The sequence below is a fragment of the Helicoverpa zea genome, chromosome 29 (genome assembly GCF_022581195.2).
Source record: "Helicoverpa zea isolate HzStark_Cry1AcR chromosome 29, ilHelZeax1.1, whole genome shotgun sequence".
In the NCBI taxonomy this organism is placed as follows: Eukaryota; Metazoa; Arthropoda; class Insecta; order Lepidoptera; family Noctuidae; genus Helicoverpa; species Helicoverpa zea.
Window position 1 is genome coordinate 2,816,193 of NC_061480.1, and position 21,418 is coordinate 2,837,610.

Here is a 21,418-nt window from a genome sequence, read left to right on the forward strand (position 1 = left end):
TTTTGTGAAATGTTAGTGTAAGATTTAACGTGTTTATATAATATAGTTATATAGATTTGAAACAATTTTGACTCACCATATAAGCAAAATATGATAACCCCCTGATAGAAAAGAGTGTGACGCATATTCCCCCACTCATGAATGCTAGACACACACAATGACAAAAATAATAAAAACAGACAGTAATCAAGTTGTTTCATTGACAGATCCAATAATCGCAGCAATGTCCTCGTCGGTGCGGATTCTTTGGGTGGAGTCACCCGGGCCCTTCCTAGCCAGTATGCGACCTCGCTTCGTCCAAACAAACCTCCAGCTGAAGAGGCTAGCAGCGTCTCGCGCCTTCCGAAACAACCGGCGATTAGTTTTAGTGAGGCGCTCGTTAAGGAAGAAACGCTGCGGCGGGCCAGACATGTCCAGGTCAGCAGTCGTCGCGCCCCGGCGCACGCGCGCACTCGCCAGCAGCTGGTCGCGCACATCGCGCCGCGCCAGGCGTACCACTATGGCGCGCGGCCGCGGCACCGCCGGACCGGCAGAGCTTGTGGCGTTGAGCTGCCTACCGCCCACCCGCTCCGCACTGACGATGTCACGTTCCTCCAGCGTGACCCCCAACTTGAGGCCTATTACCTTGGCAATGTGAACCGGGTTGTCAGCTGTGCTCTCGGGAATATTTGAGATTTCGATGTCATTACTGAGAAGGTCTTGATCCCTGTCGTTCAGTTCCCTCCTTAATTCTTCCACAATCCCCTCCACGGATGAATGTGTGGAAGGGGAGGTCTCCCGCCGCTGTTCCAGTGCATTAATTCTGGCCTCCAGGCCGTCAATACGGGTATTGCAGCTCTGCATGGATAATTTAAGATCCATCATCTCCTCCAGCATCTTGCTGCGGAACTCCAGAAGGTCAGCACGCATCGCCCTCAACTCCTCCACTAGAGTCAAGTCGGAGCCTGCTTGCGGCGCAGGAGGAACAGACGATAGACTCGCAGATTGTTGCCCGACGGTCTCAGGTAAAGGGCTGGAACAACTAACAGTCCTGGTGTTGGGTGAACTCGGCACCACGCTTGTATGTTCTACAGGGCTGGTGCTAGAACAGGGAGGGCTTTCCGCAAGACCTCTGACTGGAGTATCCGCCCTATTGTCCCTTAACAGGTTCTTCTTACACTCTGGGCAGCGCCAGCCTGCAGGGACAACGCCTTTTGCTACAACTCCTACGCACCCTCTGTGGTACGCCATTTTGCATTTACCACATTTAGCGCCCTCTGCCGGTACCATAAAGCGACCGCAACCGTGGCAATTGACACCAGGCATGATGGTAGGCAAATAGGTAACTTGCGTCTGAGGTGATTCGCCGTTCACACGCTAGATGGCGCTGTTAACTCGATGTCGATCGTTGACAGATAACGAGAATATCAGCCCTCTGTCTATGCCGTCGGTCTGTCAAATCGAGAGAGACGAGAATATCCGACACTTATTAAAAATAGAGGGTAGAACTCAATTACGCAAAGTCACTGTAAGTATTGTTTTGTATAGTTTAGAACCTTAAGCACTGTTTTTATTAACCACTTTAATATATGTCACTGTATGTTTCACTGTGTTCACTATAAATAAAGTCACTGAGCCGAAACAAGTGTTTATTATTTTTTAAGAATTAAAAGTATGGACACAGATCTACACCGATAGACGTCACAACTGTCAGTCTACTACTACAATTAACATGTCGGACGAAGATTACGTACGCTGCCTCACACAAACGATGACGTCACTCTCACCTTCGTGCACTACCACGAGAACATCAGCCAGTCCCTTCATACATAAGGACCTCGGTACGTGCACACACGTCTTTGTGAGGAACGATACCGTTCGAGCGCCGCTGACACCACCCTACGATGGACCGTATCCTGTGCTACAGAGACACGAAAAATTCTTCAAGATACAGCTACCGAATCGAGAGACAGTTGTATCGCTGGATAGACTGAAACCGGCATACATCTGCAACGAAAATGATTCGCCAAACACTACGTGTCCTACGAGTACACCGAGCATCGTGGATCCTGTACCTTCACAGCAACCCTACGTCACCAGGACCGGCAGAGTATGCAAGCCAAACGTACGCTTCGCTAAGGGGGGGGTACTGTGAGGTACGCTTCGCTACACCACCCACAACATGGGATTGAAGACCGCTCGCGCCGAACGCGTTATATTTACGTTCGTGCTATCTCGCTCGCGCGCGCATCTGTCTCGTTTCTTTTAGGTACTCACAGAGTCTTATCAGAGCGTTCTTATTGGACAATCGCGCGACGCTCTCGCTTGAGCGTTAACACTACTTCGGCCCCTGTTATTTTAGACTTAAGCTCGTTCTGTATTTACAAAATATACGATATACTATACTCTTCTACTTTACACCATCATTGCTGTTTTATTTTACCTGCATTGCTGCTACAAAATAAAAGGCAAGTTTTAGTAAAATCAGCTCAGCAGTTTTGAAAGTTATGTACCTACAGAACTGTGAAGTAGTATAGTTACTCACATGTAGGTAGGGCTGCCAGATGGCCGGGAGATCCGGGATTGTCCAGGAATTACTAGTCTTGTCCCGTGTCCAGGAATTGCATCTTTTAGTCCCGGATTTTCGAATACCGTCATACACTAGCTTTCTTCATTTTGATAATAGTAGCAGGTCGCTTCCCTTCCTTTATTACCCCGCTGCATTGCAATTCTTCGTTTTAAATAGCCCAGATTTCACAAGTCTTTTGAAAGGACTGCAAAAACAGTCTTCAAACATGCGAATTCTGAATAAAGGCAAAAAATATAGATAGATATTCTAATTTTTCATATTTTTTTCGTAATCCTCGTATTATCCCGGAATCGAAATACCTGAATCTGGCAACCCTACATGTAGGGCTGCCATCTCGAATACCGCCAAACTCGGACAAACATTAAAAAATCCGGACATTTGACGTAAAATCGGATTTTATCCCCCGGATGAGTCCGAAAAAAAAAGATTATTACAATATACTTAAATTAAATGAGGTGCTTCCTTACATGAAGTGTCCGGGTTTTCGCGGGACACTTCTAAACCCCGCCCGGAAAGGCCCCCGGACGGCCACCAAACTACAAATCCGGGGAAACCCGGACAGATGGCAGATCTACTCACAAGTCACAGGTGAAACCGCAGGATACAGCTGGTTTCTATATAGTCAAATTTTATAGATCAAGGCCCGTTAATTATTCTAGAACAGACACAACAAAGGTTCGTGTGTTTCATAATAAACAGAGCATAAAAAGCATACTAGATTGGATTGGAGATTTCTTCGATGCAAAATATACAAATATTTTTGATAGTAATGTCTCCTCCCGCTATGGGTGCAGTGTTTTACTAGAAGCGACTGGCTATCTGACCTCCTCAACCCAGTTACCCGGGCAACCCAATACCTACCCCTTGGTAAGACTGGTTTTCAGACAATTAATAGTGCTTTCCGAAACACGGAAGAACTCGTTATGACGAGATTATCACTCATGAATAAAAATAATAATAAAAAAAAAAATCCAAACACCATTTACTTAATAACAAGCAACGCTTAAAGCTAAAATAATTTATTACAATGGTCCCTTAACTGTTAGAATATTTCTACAAACACACATGATTTGAATACAAATTAATTTATTTATTGCATTTTTACATGAATTTTATATAATTTACTTATTTAAATAAGGCAAATAAAATTCTGGACTGAATAACACTTCTTAACAACTTAAAATGTCTGAAGTTAGCTATTTAACGCCTCAAGCATGTGCCATAGTTTTTATTTTTTTTACTAGCTGTTTCCCGGGATTTCACACGTGTCCCGTGGGTACTATTACCCTTTTCGGGATAAAATATAGCCTATGTTACTCGGGAAGAGTAGCTTTCTAATTGTGAAAGAATTGTTCACATCGGATCCGTAGTATCGGAGCCGTCAGGACAACTAACAAAAAAATGTTTAAGTACCCTTTATTATTTTGGTTTCTGTAAATTCCCTAGGATACGTAAGACCGCAGAAAACTGCGAGTTGTTATATCAATTAATCATTAAACTAAGGATGACTTTAGAATGGCAATTCCGTGTCTCATGGTAGCAATAAGGATGACGATTAAATCAATCTTAATCTGCTGTGTCATTATGACCTGTTATTTTCAATTATCTAGAAACTTTATCTTACAACTCAAGTTTATCCTAACTAATATTTATAGTAAACTAGCTTCCGCCCGCGGCTTCGCCCGCATCGAGTTCGGTTGTATCGCGTTTCCAAGAGAATTCTTCAAAAGTCCAGGATAAAAACTATCCTGTTCTTTCTCAAGGTCAACTCTATCTCTGTACCAAATTTGATTAAAATCAGTTCAGTGGTTTAGACGTGAAAGCGTGACAGACAGACAGAGTTACTTTCGCTGTTTTGTTTGCTTGAATAAGATAAAGACTGGAACTATTGGATCAATTTTAAAAAATCTTCCTGTGTTAAATAGCCTATTTATTGAAGAAGGCTAATTTTAGCTGGTTTCACAGAGTAGTTTCCATGTGACACAAAATATAAATTAAACACTCACAAAATGATTGCATTGATTATAAAATACAAAACAGTACATATATATTTATTAAGTCTATTTTAATAAAAGTGGTTGAGAAAAAAAAAAAAAACATAAAATAAATAATGTTTACCTTTTATTAAAATAATTAAAAATAAATAACTTATGCTTAAATTAGTTTACACAGGTATGTTACAATAAAATACTCTTTTGTCTCTTAAAATAATATTATTGCTAAAGAATAACGTTTAATTTGTGCTTCTTTTTATACAAATTAAAATAAACATCTTTATCATCAACCTTCTGCCCTTATCCCAATTTATGAAGATAAATTATTATTATTTAAAAATTGGCTTTATAACAGGAAAAATACAGTTCCTGCCAAATAACTTTACCATTGGATAACCAAGTACAGTAAGTACAGTACACTGTTGGGATGAAGTATGTATATTGCTTAGTTTTTTATAGTTATCAGCACGGATAATGAGCTCTCGGCGGAAGAGTGGGGATCGCTTTGCGCACTGTACACTTAAGGCAATAAACCAATAAATCACCTGACCTTCACCTGCGCAGGTGAAGGTCAGGGCTCAATATCCTTGCAGATGATTGTAGCACAGTTGATTATTTACTTTAACCTTGAAAATATGGTTATTCCAAGTTATTACCTAATTGGAGTAAAATTGCCATTATAATGAAATCTCAAGCTGGCAACACAGACCACAAAACTCACTCACAAAAAAAAAAATTTTTACAACTTGGCACATTCATCTATACAAGAAAAATCTTTAATTTACAAAAAAATATGCTTAAAACGAACATAATAGCATCAGTTCATGATCACAAAATTAAAAGCATTAACAATGGTTCAAAACTTTAAATGCTGATTCTAATTAACTGGAAAAGCATACCATATGTAGGTACAGTTAATCACAAAGTTAACTTTGTCAATTTTTACTAAAGTATTATTTAACATAAGTTAACTAGACCATTAACCATTTTTTGGACTTAACTAAGGCCCGGTTGTTTGAAGCTCAGTTACATCAAGGTTAGGGTTAAACTCTAGTTACAGTAAAATTAACAGGGTTTAAATTCAAAAAGCGTTGTTGAAATACCAGTTAGTTTAACGAATGTTAAAATTTCATAATAAAAATGTCTGTTCTAACAGCTGTGCCGTCTCGTGTTTGTCACAAATACTAACAAATGTTTTGTCCCCCTTTTTCAGCTCTACAATCGCTGTAGTCACTAGAGAATAATAAGTATTATTTTATTTTTAATTAAAAACCGATCAGTGTCATTTCCTACCTTGACGTTGGCAAAATCTTCGATACAAATGAAGGAGCCATAAACAAAAAGAAGAAGAAGAATAAAAATGTCAAATTAACCGTGGTCAAAATTGACATCGGTCAAATTTTTACTTTAACTGTACAGTGATGTATGAACAACCAGGCCTTAAAAGTTAATCTGTTGGTTGACTTCATTAATTAACAATTAACAAGTTAACGCCCACCTTTGCCGATAAATTATTCCTCTTTCCATACAAATCCGCTTAATCTGAATTTACCACCCATATCCCAGTTAAAAATCCTCTCTCCAGGCTTAGAACCCCCAGCACCCGCAATCACAATTAACGGCATAAAATGTTCCGCAGCACGCATTGGATGAGCCTCCGTAGCACCCTTCTGTTGTCTCCAAGACAGTAATCCTTCCTTCCTCGCTTCTTCACTCTCTGCCGTACAGACTTTATTTAAAAATTCATCAAAATCTTCATTAACTACTGATTGAGACATACTCATCATGAATTCCCTCATATTATGATAAGACATTCCGGACCCTAATATAGCTATGCCCTCTTTTCTAAACTCGTATAATGCTTTTCCTAAATTATAATGCTGTTCTGGGTCCTGGTTTGAAAGTACAGAAATTTGTACTATAGGAACACTGGCTGATGGGTTGATTAACATCATAGGCACAAATACTCCATGGTCCCAACCTCTTTTCGAATCCAATTTTGAATTGATTCCCGCCTTTTTCAACGTGTGATGAATGCGCTCGGCGAGAGCTGGATCTCCGGGCGCGTCGTATTTATATTTGTAAGTTTCTGGTGGAAATCCGTAGTAATCGAAGTAAAGATTGTGGTGTTCACCTGAAGATATTGTTACCACCTTCTCCTCCCAGTGAGCAGTCACTAATATAATCGCCTTGACCTCTTTCAAGTTCAAATGTTTTTGCACTCCATCTCGAAGGAAATTCGTCAGTCCTGCGTGGTCCTTGTCTCCCAGAAGAGGCATGGGGCCTCCCCCATGGTTTACAAACATAGCAGGAGCGAATAAAGCCATCTTTTTAACACCACCAGTGAAATAACGGATTATATTCATGGACAGCAATGACATAGACACTATAAAGGCCACTTGTAGTAGAATCGTAAGTGTGTTGAGAATAAGCATGAAAACTGGTTTTGTTCGACCTTATTACTCATAAATAATGATTTTAATTAACCTCGAAGGTTATTTGTTTTCGATTGTAAAAAAATACTGAAGGATTATTTTTATTTGACGTTTATCAAAGTCACGATGGTTTTCAACTTTTGATGGACGCGTTCCGGATCTATCTATTTGCCAAATTATATTGTAATCTTGAGCACATTATAATAAATATTTACTGTAAGTTCGGCAGTTAATTTTACACAATAGTCATTGATGAAGAATCTTTATGAAGATAAAAACATCATCAGGATTTCAAATGTTATTTTAGTTAAACTGAATAACATAAGCGTCTTATTTACTCATGCTTAGTACAATTTCAGAACGAATCGTACCAAGCGGAAAGGGATGCCACGACTGCAAGAAAGAGAAAAAGCTTAGTTCCATTTAAAAATGGCGTCTCACTGAGTTGTCCTTTTCGCACGGGTATAATTTTAAAATTATCTCATCTAACTGTTATCAAAACAATAAAATACATTGTTTATTTACAAAAGTAAATGTAACTACGTGTCTGTGTGTAATTTCCAAACACCCAAAACCCCGCATTGTTACAAAATAGGTTAAAATGTCGTATGGGCGAGGCGGTTTTTCTGTAAATCCAACACAATATTTAACGTTGAAACGCTCGTTTTAGTGTAGAAAACAAACATAACAAACGTAAAAATGGACAAGAAAAACAAAAAGAAAACTGTGATTAAAAGAAAAACTGAAGACAGTGGTGAGAGTGAGAAAAAAAGTAAAATAATGGTGAATCGTAAAAATGAAGAGAAAAAAGAGACTGTGGAAGTCGTGAATCAAGTTGTGGAGGTTCCTGTTGAGCAGGGCCAGCAGATAGTTCACACGGGGCAGCTGGTGGAAGGGAACTTCGAGCAGCCAGTCTTCGTAAACATGAAGGGAGAGCCAGTTCAACTCGGTCCTAACACGGTCATACTTTACGAACAGAGCGGAAACCCGTCGAATTTCGCGTTCGGTGGTATGTGGACCATGGATTCTTCTGGAAGAATTGTCATGGCAGAGACAATCTATGACGTGAAAGGAGAACCGGAGGAAGAAGGCGCTAATTTCGTGCAGAGTAATACTGAAGTTACTACGGTGAGTTTGTTTTTGTTACATGTTTTGTCAACATTTTGTCGCGCGTTGTTTTACCACGTCTCGTGGGAACTACTGCCTGTACTGGGATAAAATGTATATTCAAATCGGTTCAGTAGTTTTCGAACCTTTAGGGAACAAAAATCTATTGTATTACATACATTGTATTACATATTATCTATAGATTAGCTAAATCCCCCTTGCTACGGGGGAACTACTTCATGCACCTAGAGAAAGAGTAAACTGCACCCTACCTTGGTTGCAGTTTACTCTTATCTAACAACTCCGTAGAATTGTGTGTTTAACACACAAATAATCCATTAGATACTTTAGAGTTGAAAGATGTCTCAATAAGGTCTAAGTAGTTGACTCCTCCGATGATTAATTTTTGTAAAGGTAATGCTGCTGATGCTAACCATTGACATACTTGTAAAAGGTGTTCCCTGCGGTTTTAACAATGTTCAAAGGAAATCATTTCCTGGACTTTTACAAAAAGTAGCCCAAGTTACTCCTTGCGAGTTATTCAGTCTTTTCAAGGAATAGAAGTTAATCAAATTAAAATACCTTTAGGTTCAGGCTACATTGGTCTACATCTATAGATATACCATATATGTGTAAAGACTAATAATAAATTATGGTCAAAACTTGTTTGTAAATATAAAATTAAATCCTATGTTTGTATCACTTCCTTTGCATCGTTACGTACCCATCATCATCAGCCCAATTCGGTTGATGTGGTACATTTCTAAACGAGAAATAGACACTACACTATTTCAGAGTTTCATCTCAGGAATAAGTCAGTCAGGAAATGCCGACCCCTGACGTGTCCAACTTGCAAAATAAACGATTTCATTTCATTACAATTATTTTGTTTATTTGTATAAGTAATAGACTATCCCCCTTACTTATAAAAATCTCTAATCACCTTCTAAGCAACATTTTAACTAATCACTACTTAAAGTCTTAAGTAGTGATTAAATGTTGGTTAAGACATGCTTAAGCAACATTTATAAGTAAGAATTTTCTTAAACTGCCCTTAAGTATTACTTATTATTTAATTCACGTTTTTAAGTAAGGCTGTATATATATAATAGGCTACTTTTAGTAGTTCCCCCTGAACATACATTAAATAAACCTAACTACTTATCTTCCAGCAACAAGTGGAAGAGCCGCAGAACACATACCAGCAGTTTGAACTGAGCAGCGGCACTGCGGTGGACGGCCAGCAGGAGTATGAAGTGGCCATCATCGATAACTCACCCGCTGAGGCTACGGAGACGTATGTATTTGTTGTAAATTATGAATCCATGATATAAAATGTTAGGGAAAAATATGTAGCGCGGTTCAATCCATTGTAATGTTAGGAAATGCCTGATGGATGGGTGAACATCTTCTCATAATGAGTTCTTCCTTGTTTCGGAAGCCTTGATACACTGGTGGGTTGCGGCTTCCATTTGAACATCTGGTAGTTGTCACAGGTAGTCAGAAGTCGTGAAGTCTTAACATGGTATATCAAGTTCCCTATGTTACTGGGTCAGATAGGCAGTCACTCCATGTAAAACACTGGAACTCACCTACATCCGGTTAAGACTGGAAGCTAACCCTTGGTAAAAGGCTAGGCTGATGATGGCAAACCTACAAGTATAGCATACTTGGGAAACCCATCCACGGGCCGACTGCGCCAAGCGTCGCTTAACTTTACTATCAATCGATTCTATTTGACTTAGCTACAAGCCCTTCTCATCACTTAATACTAATCCTTCATGTTATTTCCAGCCCTGAACCTCAAGTGGTGACAAATGAAGACCAGCTGGTTGCAACAGGCACAGGTGCAGTGCGCTGGCTCAACCAGAAATATGACTTTGTCGTTAGAAAGCTACAGTTGAACTATGGTAAGTTTAATTTTTACTAACTTGTGGGAACCACTGCCCATACCCGTAAAAAGCAGCCTATATGTTGCTACAAAAATCCGCCGAGGTGTTTGAGCGGGAAGTACTTAAAAGAAGCTCAATATGATTTATTTAAACTTGGCTACCAAAGCGTTCTTTTTTGTGCGTCAAAATTTACAAAAGACAGCCCCTAATATGGACACACTATACCACTTCCTGTGTGTTTTTGCTGGGAAAATTAAGTAAGATAATATGCACACTCTCATGGCGGTTATTCTCATATAAGATCAGCTGCGCTGCGCAGGACATATTATAGTTAGTGCACATTTGCTTGGACACAGGTGCACTCACTATTCCTTCACTCTCATAGCGCGATGCGACGACGATCCGACATTGTGAGTGCACCTGTGTCTGCGCAAATTCTCGTGCACTATATGTCCTGCGCAGCTGGCTGATCTCCTTATACAGGAATGAATTTTAAGCAGTGCACAAAAAATACTGGGGTGTCCAGAATCATTAACAGAACATATCTGCATTAGCAGGAAAAAAAAAATCTTTTGTCCGCCCTAAAACCAGCAAAATATGGATACCAACTATTGTACAACCGGTTACAAAATAAACATCTTTCGCTATCAATAACTTTTCTTTTTTTTACTAAAACACGACAAAATAAAAATATACGTATCTATAAAACTTATTTAACTACAAGTTGACAAAGTTTGCGCACTGGATAAAATTAATTTCTGTATGAGAACAGCCGCCTTGGCCGAAATCAGCCTTGGACGTATATATAGGTATTATTAATATACCAATATTTTTTTTCAGACGCCGGTGTAAAGCTCCTACACTCGCAATCGGGTTGCATACAATGCGTGTATCTAACCACGCCGAGCATGCAACTGGCTTTCAACGCTGTACCGCAATTCTTGTGCATAGAGACTGGTATGTTTTCTTATTATATATTTATTTAATTCAGCGTAGGACGTCCACCAACAAGGTGGACAGACGACCTTATGTCGGTCGCCGTCGACGCTGGATGCAGGTCGCCTCCAACAGGTATCTGTGGAGATCTAAGGGGGAGGCCTATGTTCAGTAGTGGACGTCCGCCGCCTGAGATGATGATGATGAATTCAGGCTTTTCAAGGCCCATATTAAAATACAAACTGTTGACTTACATTTGTGTCAAATTTAAGGATAATTATGCTAATGATTAACTACAATAAAATGGGTACGTATTTTTTTATATGTACGAAAATCCCTCAGTGTAACCCAGCCGTATTTAAACTCGGTGCGTGTGTTACTAGCCTTACAACAGCGCTGAGCTCTCACAAAAACGCAAACCCAAAGCATACGCAACGATCATTCATAAAATTGGCTTAATTCTGAAAATTACAAGAACAATCTTTGTTGCGTTATATCTTAGAAAATATTTATTGTTTTGTTTAATGAAAAAAAATGTTTTCCAATCTAAAATGTAGAGTAATTAGAATCTCATTTTTTTTTCACAAGACACATATTCTACTCGAAAAAATTTGTCACGGGACTGAAATCCAACATAGCGGGAATCCAAAATGGCGGATTGGTGATCCTAATATGAACGTTTTTGTTTCAGGAATAGAATTTAATAGCTCAATACCGACTGTGGGTGGGACGGGGACGCCGTTACTGAAACATAATGTGACTCTGTTCTTAGCTGAAGATGGAAACGGGAAATCTGTTATTGTTAGTGCTGGTGAGTCAAAAAGCATGAGCATATACTATAATATATTAAAGAGGAGATTTTTTTTATTCGTACCTTAAAGGCTTCGAAACTCCGGACTGATTAGAAAAATTCTTTCACTGTTGGAAAGCTACACTCTTCCCGAGTAACATAGGCTATATTTTATCTCATTATGGGCAGTAGTTCCCAAAGGACGCGGATGAAACCGCTGGTATAATGGTAAAAGCTAGTATATATAATATGTACTGTTTTCCCGCGGTTTCACCCGCGTCCCTTGGGAACTACTGCCCGTACCGGCATAAAAAGTGGCCTATAGCATTCCTCGATATATGGGCTATCTAACAATAAAAGATTTTTTCAAATCAGCCTACAAAGTCTGACAATCAGTCTTACCAAGAGGTTGCCTGGGTAACTGGGTTGAGGAGGTCAGATAGGGCAGTCGCTTCTTGTGGCACACTGGTACTCAGCTGCATCCGGTTAGACTGGAAGCCGACACCAACATAGTTTAGAAAAGGCTACGCAGATGATGATTTCTCAAAAAATGTATTGATTATGTTCCAGTTTACAATTTTTCTCTGTTTTTCCAACAGGTATTTCAACCCTGATCGGTGAAGATCTCACATGGTTGCTTGAAACTTTCAAATCTTGCAACCCGGCGTGGAGACAGGTGCGGTGTGTGGTCTGTGACCCTACGAAATGTCAACAGGTATGTTCTATGTTTAACTGGCTTTTACCCACAACCAAAGTATCTAGTGTGTTTGCAAGATAACTTGCTTGATGCGTAAATTTATCATACAACTCAATACGTTATTGCATTCCATTATGTGTACAAAGTTAGTAGTTAAAAATAAATGCAAAAAATAATGGGCACAGCAAGATAGTTTATAGAGAAGATGATAAAGTTCGCTTATTTAAAGAGAAAAAAAAATAAAGTAAATGCAGAAAACTTTACTTTACTTTTACAATTTTTTTCGTATTCCTGATAGCAAACCCTTTCATTTGACACTCATATCATGGGGGTGAATTTCAAACAGCCAGTCCGCCATCTTAGAGAGGCCGCTATATTGGATTTATAATGACGTTATTAGCTAGTCGTGTGTTGTCATCAAAACTCAAAGCGTGTGCAAAATTTCATCCTAATCGAAGAATAAAAATAATTAAATTTTAAATAAACGCGCGACAACGCGTGGTTAACTTGGCGCGTTTTAAGATTGTTATAAATCAATGTTGTTGTGTACATGAACGCTCGTGCCGGCCCGCGCCGCACTCAAAATTTGATCTTAACCTTATACTTAACTTTGTCATGTCACAACCGACCCCTCACAAACCTGTTACAACATACCCTCCATCATTCCAGGCGGTCCGCTCAGCGTTCCCGTCAGCACACGTAACATGCTCAGTATGGCAAGCATCAGTAGCCAGCGCCCGCCTGTGCGTGGAGTCGGCGCGACGCGACGACGCGCTGCTGTCGCCGCCCGACGTCGCCGCGCACTGCAAGACGTACGCCCTCGCGTTGCTACGAGGCGAGCATACGCAGCAGCAGTTGCAGGTACTGCCAGTAGGGCCAAGGCCTGCCGGGGCTGCGGGTTGTTCGACAGAGATACCGCGGCCCTGGTACATAAAAGGCCTACGACGGAACACGACGGTTTTTAGTCAGTAAGAGTCTGACACTCCCTCACCGGTGCTGTAGCTGTGGCGGCTACGAGCGTAGTGACAGCAAGGTGACGTAGCGGCTACGAGCGTAGTAGCTTGGGGTGACGTAGCGGCTATGAGCAAGGTGACGTGGTGGCTACGAGCGTAGTAACAGCAAGGTGACGTAGCGGCTTCGCGCGTAGTCATATCAGTTGCTGTGGCTACGCCGACAGGTGACGTAGCGGCTACGAGCGTAGAAACATGCAGGTGGTGTATTGTCTACGAGCGTAGTAACATCGTGTGCTGTGGCTACGTCGGTAGGTGACGTAGCGACTACGAGCGTAGTAACATGTAAGTGACGTAGTAGCTACAAGGTTAGCAACATCAGGTGCTGTAGCTACGCCAGCAGGTGACGTAGCGACTACGAGCGTAGTAACATCGGGTGGCGTAGCGGCTACGAGAGCATAGGTGGCATCATATATGCTGTAGCTATGCCGTGACACCGTGCCGTGTGCTTCAAGTGATGTAGTGGCTAGCTAGCAACATCAAGATTTCAACTGACAGCTGTCACCTAGTAGCTACTGAAATTGGTAATGATTTGTTTCTAATTTAACCGAATAATCGACATAAGACAAATGTCAAAAGGCAAATGGTTTGATTTGCGATCTTCAAAAATATTGCCCTCATATTTTTTTGAATTCGGGTTCGAATCCAGGTCAGGCAAGTACCAATGCAACTTTTCTAAGTTTGTATGTACTTTCTAAGTATATCTTAGACACCAGTGGCTGATAAAAAGGTGAAGGAAAACATCTTGAGGAAACCTGGACTATAAAGTCTGAAATCAGCAACCCGCATTGAGCAAGCGTGGTGATTAACGCTCAATCCTTCTCCGTGTGAGAGGAGGCCGCAGCCCAGCAGTGGGACGATAAATAGGCTGTAACTATTTAATTATTATTTTTTTGATTACATATTTAAGATCTAAACCATCTTCCCCTCCGCAGGTACTAAAGCGCGGCATCATCGGCACGGGCGCGGGCACGCTGCGGCTGTGGGACGCGCTGTCGCGGCCGAGCGGACCGCTCGCCAAGCTCGACGCCTGGCTCGAAGCTGATAACTATACTAATATATTGCATAAGGTGAGGGAAAACTTGTAGATCAATTTATATATAAAACATTTTCGAAAGGTTGTTCTAATTTATTGACATACATGTGTTGCTGGGGACTTTGTTGAGCCACTTTTTTCCAGTAAATCTTTACAGTAAAAACAGTTATCGTCGTACCACAAAAACTTCTAAACGTCTGTTGAACGCTTGTCTAAAAAAAGTGTGGCTGCAGTTTTTGTAGTAAAGCTGTTAGTCTTTAAATTTTGAAATAGTGCTGTTGCAGCCAAGTTAAATAAATGATTTTTGGTTTGATTGATTATCTTCCTAACTATGTTGGGGTTGGCTTCCAGTATAACCGGATGTAGCTAAACCTAAATAATACTAGTCGTTTCCCTGCGATTTCACGCTCGTCCCGTGGGAACTACTGCCCGTACCGGGATAAAATACAGCCTATGTTACTCGGGAAGAGTGTAGCTTTACAACTGTGTAAGAATTTTAAAAATTCGTTTAAGAGTCTTTTGGTTACAAACAAAAAATGTTTACTCTTTATTTTATTAATTAGTATAGATATAGATTAATAACCACCATTTTTTATTTATTTCCAGGGTCTAGAACGACTAGTAACAAAATTCCAGAATATGATTCGCAACGAGGTACAGCTCGATGAGTTTGTGTCCATATTCTTCACGGTGGCCAACCAGCTGGAGAACGAGAGAAGAACCTTCGCGCTCAGCAGGTTACGGGTAAGATGATTATAGTTATTTGTTATACAAAAGAGCAAAGTTGCTTTTTAACCGCGGGCTCAATTTTGATGACCGAGCAAGCGAAGGATTCTAAAATTGAAACACGAGCGTAGCGAGTGTTTCAATAATTAGAATCCTGAGCGATAGCGAGGGAATCAAAAGAGCACAAGGTGAAAAATCTTTGCACTCGAGTGCAACACGTAACTTTTCATCCCACCTCATCGAGGAAATTACTAAAACAAAATGGCGCGCACATATGAGTGTCAAATTAAAAAGATGTACCTATTAAAGTTCATATATTTGAAAACTCACTTTAAAAATGAAACGACGTTAAAAATCTGTGTAAAAAAAATAATAAAAAATACTTAATTAATTAAATAATTATTTTAAGCAGTATTTTATTTGTTTAATATGTATTTGTTTGAAAAGTCTTATCAAGATTGTCACAAATGGAGTATTGCACACGATGTTCTCAATTCAAATCACTTTGCCGCTCTAGAGGATAAAAACGGCTTTTGCGCTCAGATATCAAAGGGTAAAACTACTCTTTCCGAGATGGTGGGATGAAAAGAATATTTATATGCGTGAAATATGGTTTATCATAATGTGTTACATTTTGATATTTATTTATTTATTATTTGGAGGACCAACAGCATTAACATTAAATAATTATAAAACGACTTATGTAACATGCAGCCAATTTATAGGTCACCACTTTTAAACTATTGTATACTATCTAATAATATCGTGTACAGACATGAGTGTTAAATTACACAGTAATATACAACTGCGAAGCTGAGTCAAAACATACAATCAAATTATATATTTTTTTAAGAAATCACGGCTCAGCGTTCTCACTGTCGCATGGCTAGTATTAAAGATATCAATGTAGAATCAGATATCAAATGAGCTGCATGTTCCGCCGTAAAATGGGTATGCCAATTTTTGGTACAAAAATCTCTTAAAACTAAGTTAACCAACCAGTAATAAATCAATATATCGGGTGTGTCGTACCTAATCACATTAAATCCTATCACATATACTTTATGATATTCTATGGCGAAGTGTAAAAAAAAAAACCTAATCCATTCAGTGGTTTAGTCTCAGGAGTTATTTTTCGTTTTCATAATTTACAACATCATGTGTAAAGCAGAGATAAAGTTAGGAGTATCGAATGTTTTGATCAGTTGACAGCTGTCAGTTTTCAAGAGAGAATTTCCGTTGTTTGTAATGACTGACTTTCATATAGTGTTCTAATTCTTGCACATTTTTATTCCATTTACTTTATGTTCAAAAACAGTTTTCTTTGTGTTAGTCGACATGTATTAACCAGTATATTAACGCATTTCATTTAATGTGATTGTGAACGACACACCCGTTGTAAGAAAATATGATGATGAACATGAGCATCTTACATAGCCTTGTTTGGACTTGTTAGAAAAGTCCTGTGATGTATTTTTAAGTGCATTTTAATGTTTTTAAAACTTTTAATTTTATGTTTTCAGGACACAGAGAATTTAAAGCAATCTCCCACGGACACGATAACGCAGTACGCATACAATTTGATGAGCCATCAAACTAAGTTGGCGCAGAAATGTCTCGACGATCGAGCCGGCAGGTAATTATTAGAACCATGTACTAGCTCTTACACCCGCTCCTCTCCATTTCGCTCCGCTTTGCTTCATTCCACCCTACTTCACACCGCTCTACTCTGCTCAGCTATACCTAGCTCCGACCCACTCCACACCGCTAAGCTGCATACCACTCTCCTCTATTTCGCTCCGCTCTACTCCACACCGCACCGCTTTGCTCCATACCACTCCCCTCGCATTTCGCTCCGCATTATTCCATAGCAGCATTTCCCTGTGGCTCGGAAACACAGCGGAATGGAGCAGGCCTAAGAAACTACTTCCTGCAACCGGATAAAATGTAGCCCTATGTCTTTTCTCAAGCTATACGATTATCTGTTACAAACAAACAAAAAACCTTTCTTTATCTTTATCAAATTAATTTATTTAGTTATGGGTGCGAATATGGGTACATACTGGGATCTTATATTATTAATATTAGCATTGACAACATTCTACCATGAGGCTTGCAAAATTAAACTACTAGATTAGTTTTAGATTACTAGAGAATTAATAAATTTAAAAAGGCAAATATCCAAGACAACACATCCGCGCAAATGGATGGCGCGGAGTAGTTCCTACACTAAAGCTAAGTATTTTAAGCACTATATATTTTTTCTATTCTATTTCAGAAAGCACAGCAGTGCAGCGATCAGCAAATACGGCACCTCCACTCAGGAGTGTTCGTGCCTGTTCAGCAAAGTGTTCCGGCTGCCCTGCAGGCATATACTCATGCTTACTACTGAATTAAAGGTTTGTAAGGGTATTTCATTTTATTTTTATCGTGATCATCATGTAATACTTACATATTTATTATTGCAGTGCAAACTCGTCAAACAAAAAGAAAGAAAATTAAATTAAACCTATTTTCTTTACATACATATTATCTAAATAAACTTATTAAAATACAAAGACTAAGGGAGTAGAAGGGGGGACGTATCTTTATTTTTCGCGGATTCTGGAAAAGCTTTTAAACCAATATAAACAGAGTATAAGTATGATATAAAATAGTAGATATTGTGGTAATCGGGGTATTCTAACTACCAGTTACGACTGCCAAATATATTCTGCAAAATTGGACCGAACTTGAGCCTTGTTCTACAGCAAACTCGGACCTAAATCAATTTTTGAACTAAGGCGATTAGAATAATATACAATCGTCACAAAAATTATTATCATTAATAATTACATGTAATGTAATTTTCTACACAAAATGGTACATTACTTTCATATTATTTTCAGGTGAAAACTCACATACCGTTCGAGCCGCGGTGGACGGTGCAACATTGTCTGTTTGGCTGTGAAAATCTCAATAGTACCACTACTAATAGTGCGGGTAAGATTTATATTTTAATACTAGCAATTTTACAAGGTTTCACCCGCGTCCCTAGGAAACTATTTCCTGCAACAGAAAAAAAACGCTCATGTCCTAACTCAGGCTCTGGTGTACCAAATTTCATTTAAATCAGTTCAGTAGTTTTGACGTGAAAGCGCGAAAGACAAAGTTATAAAATTTTACCCGTGTTTTGTGGGTACTACTGCCCGTACTGGGATAAAATATAGCCTACTAGCTGGTGCCCGCGACTTCGTCTGCGCAGGTTTAGTATTTCGAACAATATGTTTACAAATTGTAGCCTATGTGTTATTCTGATGTATAAGCTATATTATTGTAAAGTTTCATTAAAATCCATTCAGTAGTTTTTGCGTGAAAGAGTAACAAACATCCATACATACAAACTTTCGCGTTTATAATAAATTATAATATAGCCTATGTTACTCGGGCAGAGTGTAGCCCCCCAACAGTGAAAGAATTTTTCAAATCGGTTCTGTAGTTTCAGGGTACAAACAAAATATTTGTTTTCTCGCGATTTCACCAGTGTCCTGGGAGAGCTTCATCCCATACCCGGACTGTCTGAGTTCTTGTTCATGGCATTTCTATAGTAACCTACATATACAGCACTAACCGTCGAGCCTATGTATAGTTATCGGCACGAATCTTGAGCTCTGACCTTCACCTGCGCAGAAGTAATTTATTGGGTCCCTCTTGTGGTATGAAGTGAGGCGCGGGGGCTAAAGCGGTGATTGGCCCGCAGCGCATCGCGTCATAGCCGTCACTCGGGATTGGTTCTTTGCTAATAAATTACTTCTGCGCAGATGTAGGTCAGAGCTCAAGATTCGTGCCGATAACTATACAGTACATTTTATGTACATTTTTACAGAAATAAAATATTGTGTGTAAGAGACTCTCTTTCTTGTCATCCAACTTCACAGCAGCAAGTCCTGTTTTACCACTATATTTATATATTCATCTCTGTTGTAGGCGGTACATCGTTCATGGAGCAGGTGGTGGTGGAGTCCGACGAGCAGCATCGGCAGAGCATACAGCAGCCGCAGCAGGTGCATCAGGTGCGGGCGATACTGTTGCTATAATATTGTTATACTATACTATATTTCACATAAAACTCGTGGTAGCCTAGTGGGTAAGACGAAGTGATGTATGAGTGTGTGGGTTCGACTCCAGGTCAGGCAAGTGCCAATGCAACTTTTCTAAGTTAGTGTATATGGAATTTCTCAAGTCTGGATCTTTACCCGTTAAGCTAGCTACTTACTAGATTTATAATATTACTTTATATTTAAGTGTTAGTTACAAATGGACTTGATACTTCTCATTACATGGTATGGCCAAGTAATGAGAAGTAATGATACACATGCAACAAAGTGTGTGCTAAGTATGAATGTAGATGGATGGAGAGGAAGAGGAAGACCTAAGAAAAGATGGATGGATTGCCTGAAAGATGACATGAATAGGAAGGGAGTGAGTGTCAGTATGACGAGTGACAGGGAAATGGAAGAGGATGACATATTGCGCCGACCCCAAATAAAATTGTGACCATAGCAGGAAGAAGAAGAAATGTAGATTAATAATTTTATTTAGTATACAAGTGCTAGTTACAAATATAAATAAGCGTATATGTTTCAGGTAGGCGGTGTCAGGCAACAGCAGTATGTGTTAGCCACCCCCGGACAGCCCGCCACGCCTGTCTCACAGGTAATATACTCATTTTATATTAAACCTAGGTGATTCTCGCGGTTTCACCCGCATGCCGTGGGTTCTACTGCCCGCACCGGGATAAAATATAGCCTAAGCGAGGCGGCTAATGACGTAGTTCTGATTTTGGATGGTTTTATTCTGACTTTAGCTTTTAAGTAATATGCAACATTTCGATGCAACTTTGTTTATAACCAAAAGTTTACCATGAATACGAGCCTTTATAGCATATTTGCTCATCTTTTTTTCTGCGTGGTCTAGTGTTGTTAATCATTTGATAGTCTTACTCCCTCAGAGACATTTAATGATTATTTAAATTACTCCTTAGTGACCATTAGGGTTGGACCACATCTGGCAGCACGGAATCGCCTTTTCCGTCGCCCTTTCCCTTTCTGTCCCTTAGAACTGCCATTTGCTAGACCGGGACAGAAAGCATAATGCGGCGGAATCCTCGAGGCGATCGCCATCACTTAATCTGTCTCGGTTTAGCAGCAAATGGCAGTTCTAAGCGACAGAAAGAGAAAGGGCGACGGAAAAAGGCGATTCCGTGCTGCCAAATGTGGGCCAACCCTTAAGTGTCTCTGAGTGCTGGGGATTGATACAGCCCGACCCTCGACATTGTAAGACAGCTCCTAATATAACTTCTTTCTCAGGTTATCTTCATGGGAGGAGGCGTTGGCGGCGTAGCAGGCACTGCCCCCGTATTAACCTCCGTATTACCCCCGGGCGGCGCAGTCCTGACCCCACACCACGCACTGCACCACTGACGTGCTGCCCGGCGACGTCACACTGACGCCCCATCTGACGCCTCATCTGACCTACACAGTGCCTACTCAAAGACTATACTGACTTCTGTGTAGAAAATACGAGTCAACAGTATGAGCTATATTATAGTGTCTAGTCCGAGTTTTGCAAGCTAACTTTCTCGATGCGTAAATCTTCTTCTTATATATAAAAGTGTATTGCTGTTCGTTAGTCTGACTAAAACTCGAGAATGGCTGGACCGATTTGGCTTTTTTTGGTTTCAAAATCATTGTAGAGTGTCAGGGAAGGTTTAAACGATACGAAGTTCGCGGGGTCAGCTAGTTACTATATAACTTTAGTCATTTAGGCCTTTACAAGCACTTATGAACGTCAAAAATTATAAATAGGTTTGATTCTAGTTGCCCATTCCAAAAGTAGCTTCCTATGGAGAAGAACGGGCAAGAAACTCCATGGTTACTCTTTTTTTTAAATAATAGGTGTTACAGTTTGTATGTATTGATACATACTATAAATAACATGCGAAGAATTTTCATTTAATCACGTAACACTAATCTTAGAATTGTTTATTTAATAAAAACTGTTAAAGGTACTTGATCGTACTATAAACGCGCTCACTTGCGAAATAATAAACATTATTATCCTGCAAAATGAATGAATATGTGATATCTGAATCCCGAATTCTTTTGGCTTCGGAACCCTTTTCATTTCACAATTTTTCGGCGGAACCCTAGCTTAAGTAGGAAGTAAACTAAAGACGTAAATACAC

At 39.8% G+C, this 21,418-nt stretch overlaps 3 protein-coding genes across 4 annotated transcripts; 1 reads left to right on the top strand and 2 right to left on the bottom strand.

Annotated features, from left to right (window-relative positions):
- Window positions 1-8: 8 nt before the first annotated feature.
- LOC124643910 lies at window positions 9-1,230 on the bottom strand. Its single transcript, XM_047183036.1, has one exon. It carries the CDS (start codon window positions 1,228-1,230, stop codon window positions 187-189), a length of 1,044 nt encoding a protein of 347 aa, XP_047038992.1. The 3' UTR covers window positions 9-186.
- A 3,438-nt stretch (window positions 1,231-4,668) lies between these two features.
- Window positions 4,669-7,119, bottom strand: LOC124644238 (dioxygenase tasH-like). The gene is made up of 2 exons (XM_047183487.1): window positions 5,926-7,119; window positions 4,669-5,705 (listed from the first exon to the last, which is right to left on the bottom strand). Exon 1 carries the CDS (start codon window positions 6,996-6,998, stop codon window positions 6,075-6,077), a length of 924 nt encoding a protein of 307 aa, XP_047039443.1. The 5' UTR covers window positions 6,999-7,119; the 3' UTR covers window positions 4,669-5,705; window positions 5,926-6,074.
- A 221-nt stretch (window positions 7,120-7,340) lies between these two features.
- On the top strand, window positions 7,341-20,820 carry LOC124644221. 2 transcript variants are annotated; one of them, XM_047183470.1, is made up of 15 exons: window positions 7,341-8,126; window positions 9,278-9,402; window positions 9,900-10,015; window positions 10,838-10,954; window positions 11,625-11,744; window positions 12,323-12,438; window positions 13,090-13,281; window positions 14,366-14,500; window positions 15,073-15,210; window positions 16,716-16,828; window positions 17,471-17,591; window positions 18,081-18,174; window positions 19,159-19,244; window positions 19,819-19,887; window positions 20,541-20,820. In XM_047183470.1, exons 1-15 carry the CDS (start codon window positions 7,698-7,700, stop codon window positions 20,652-20,654), a joined length of 2,085 nt encoding a protein of 694 aa, XP_047039426.1. In that variant the 5' UTR covers window positions 7,341-7,697; the 3' UTR covers window positions 20,655-20,820. The 2 variants fall into 2 exon arrangements, with proteins under 2 accessions (XP_047039426.1, XP_047039427.1); XM_047183471.1 differs by having other exon boundaries at window positions 7,343-8,126; window positions 19,823-19,887.
- Window positions 20,821-21,418: the final 598 nt, after the last annotated feature.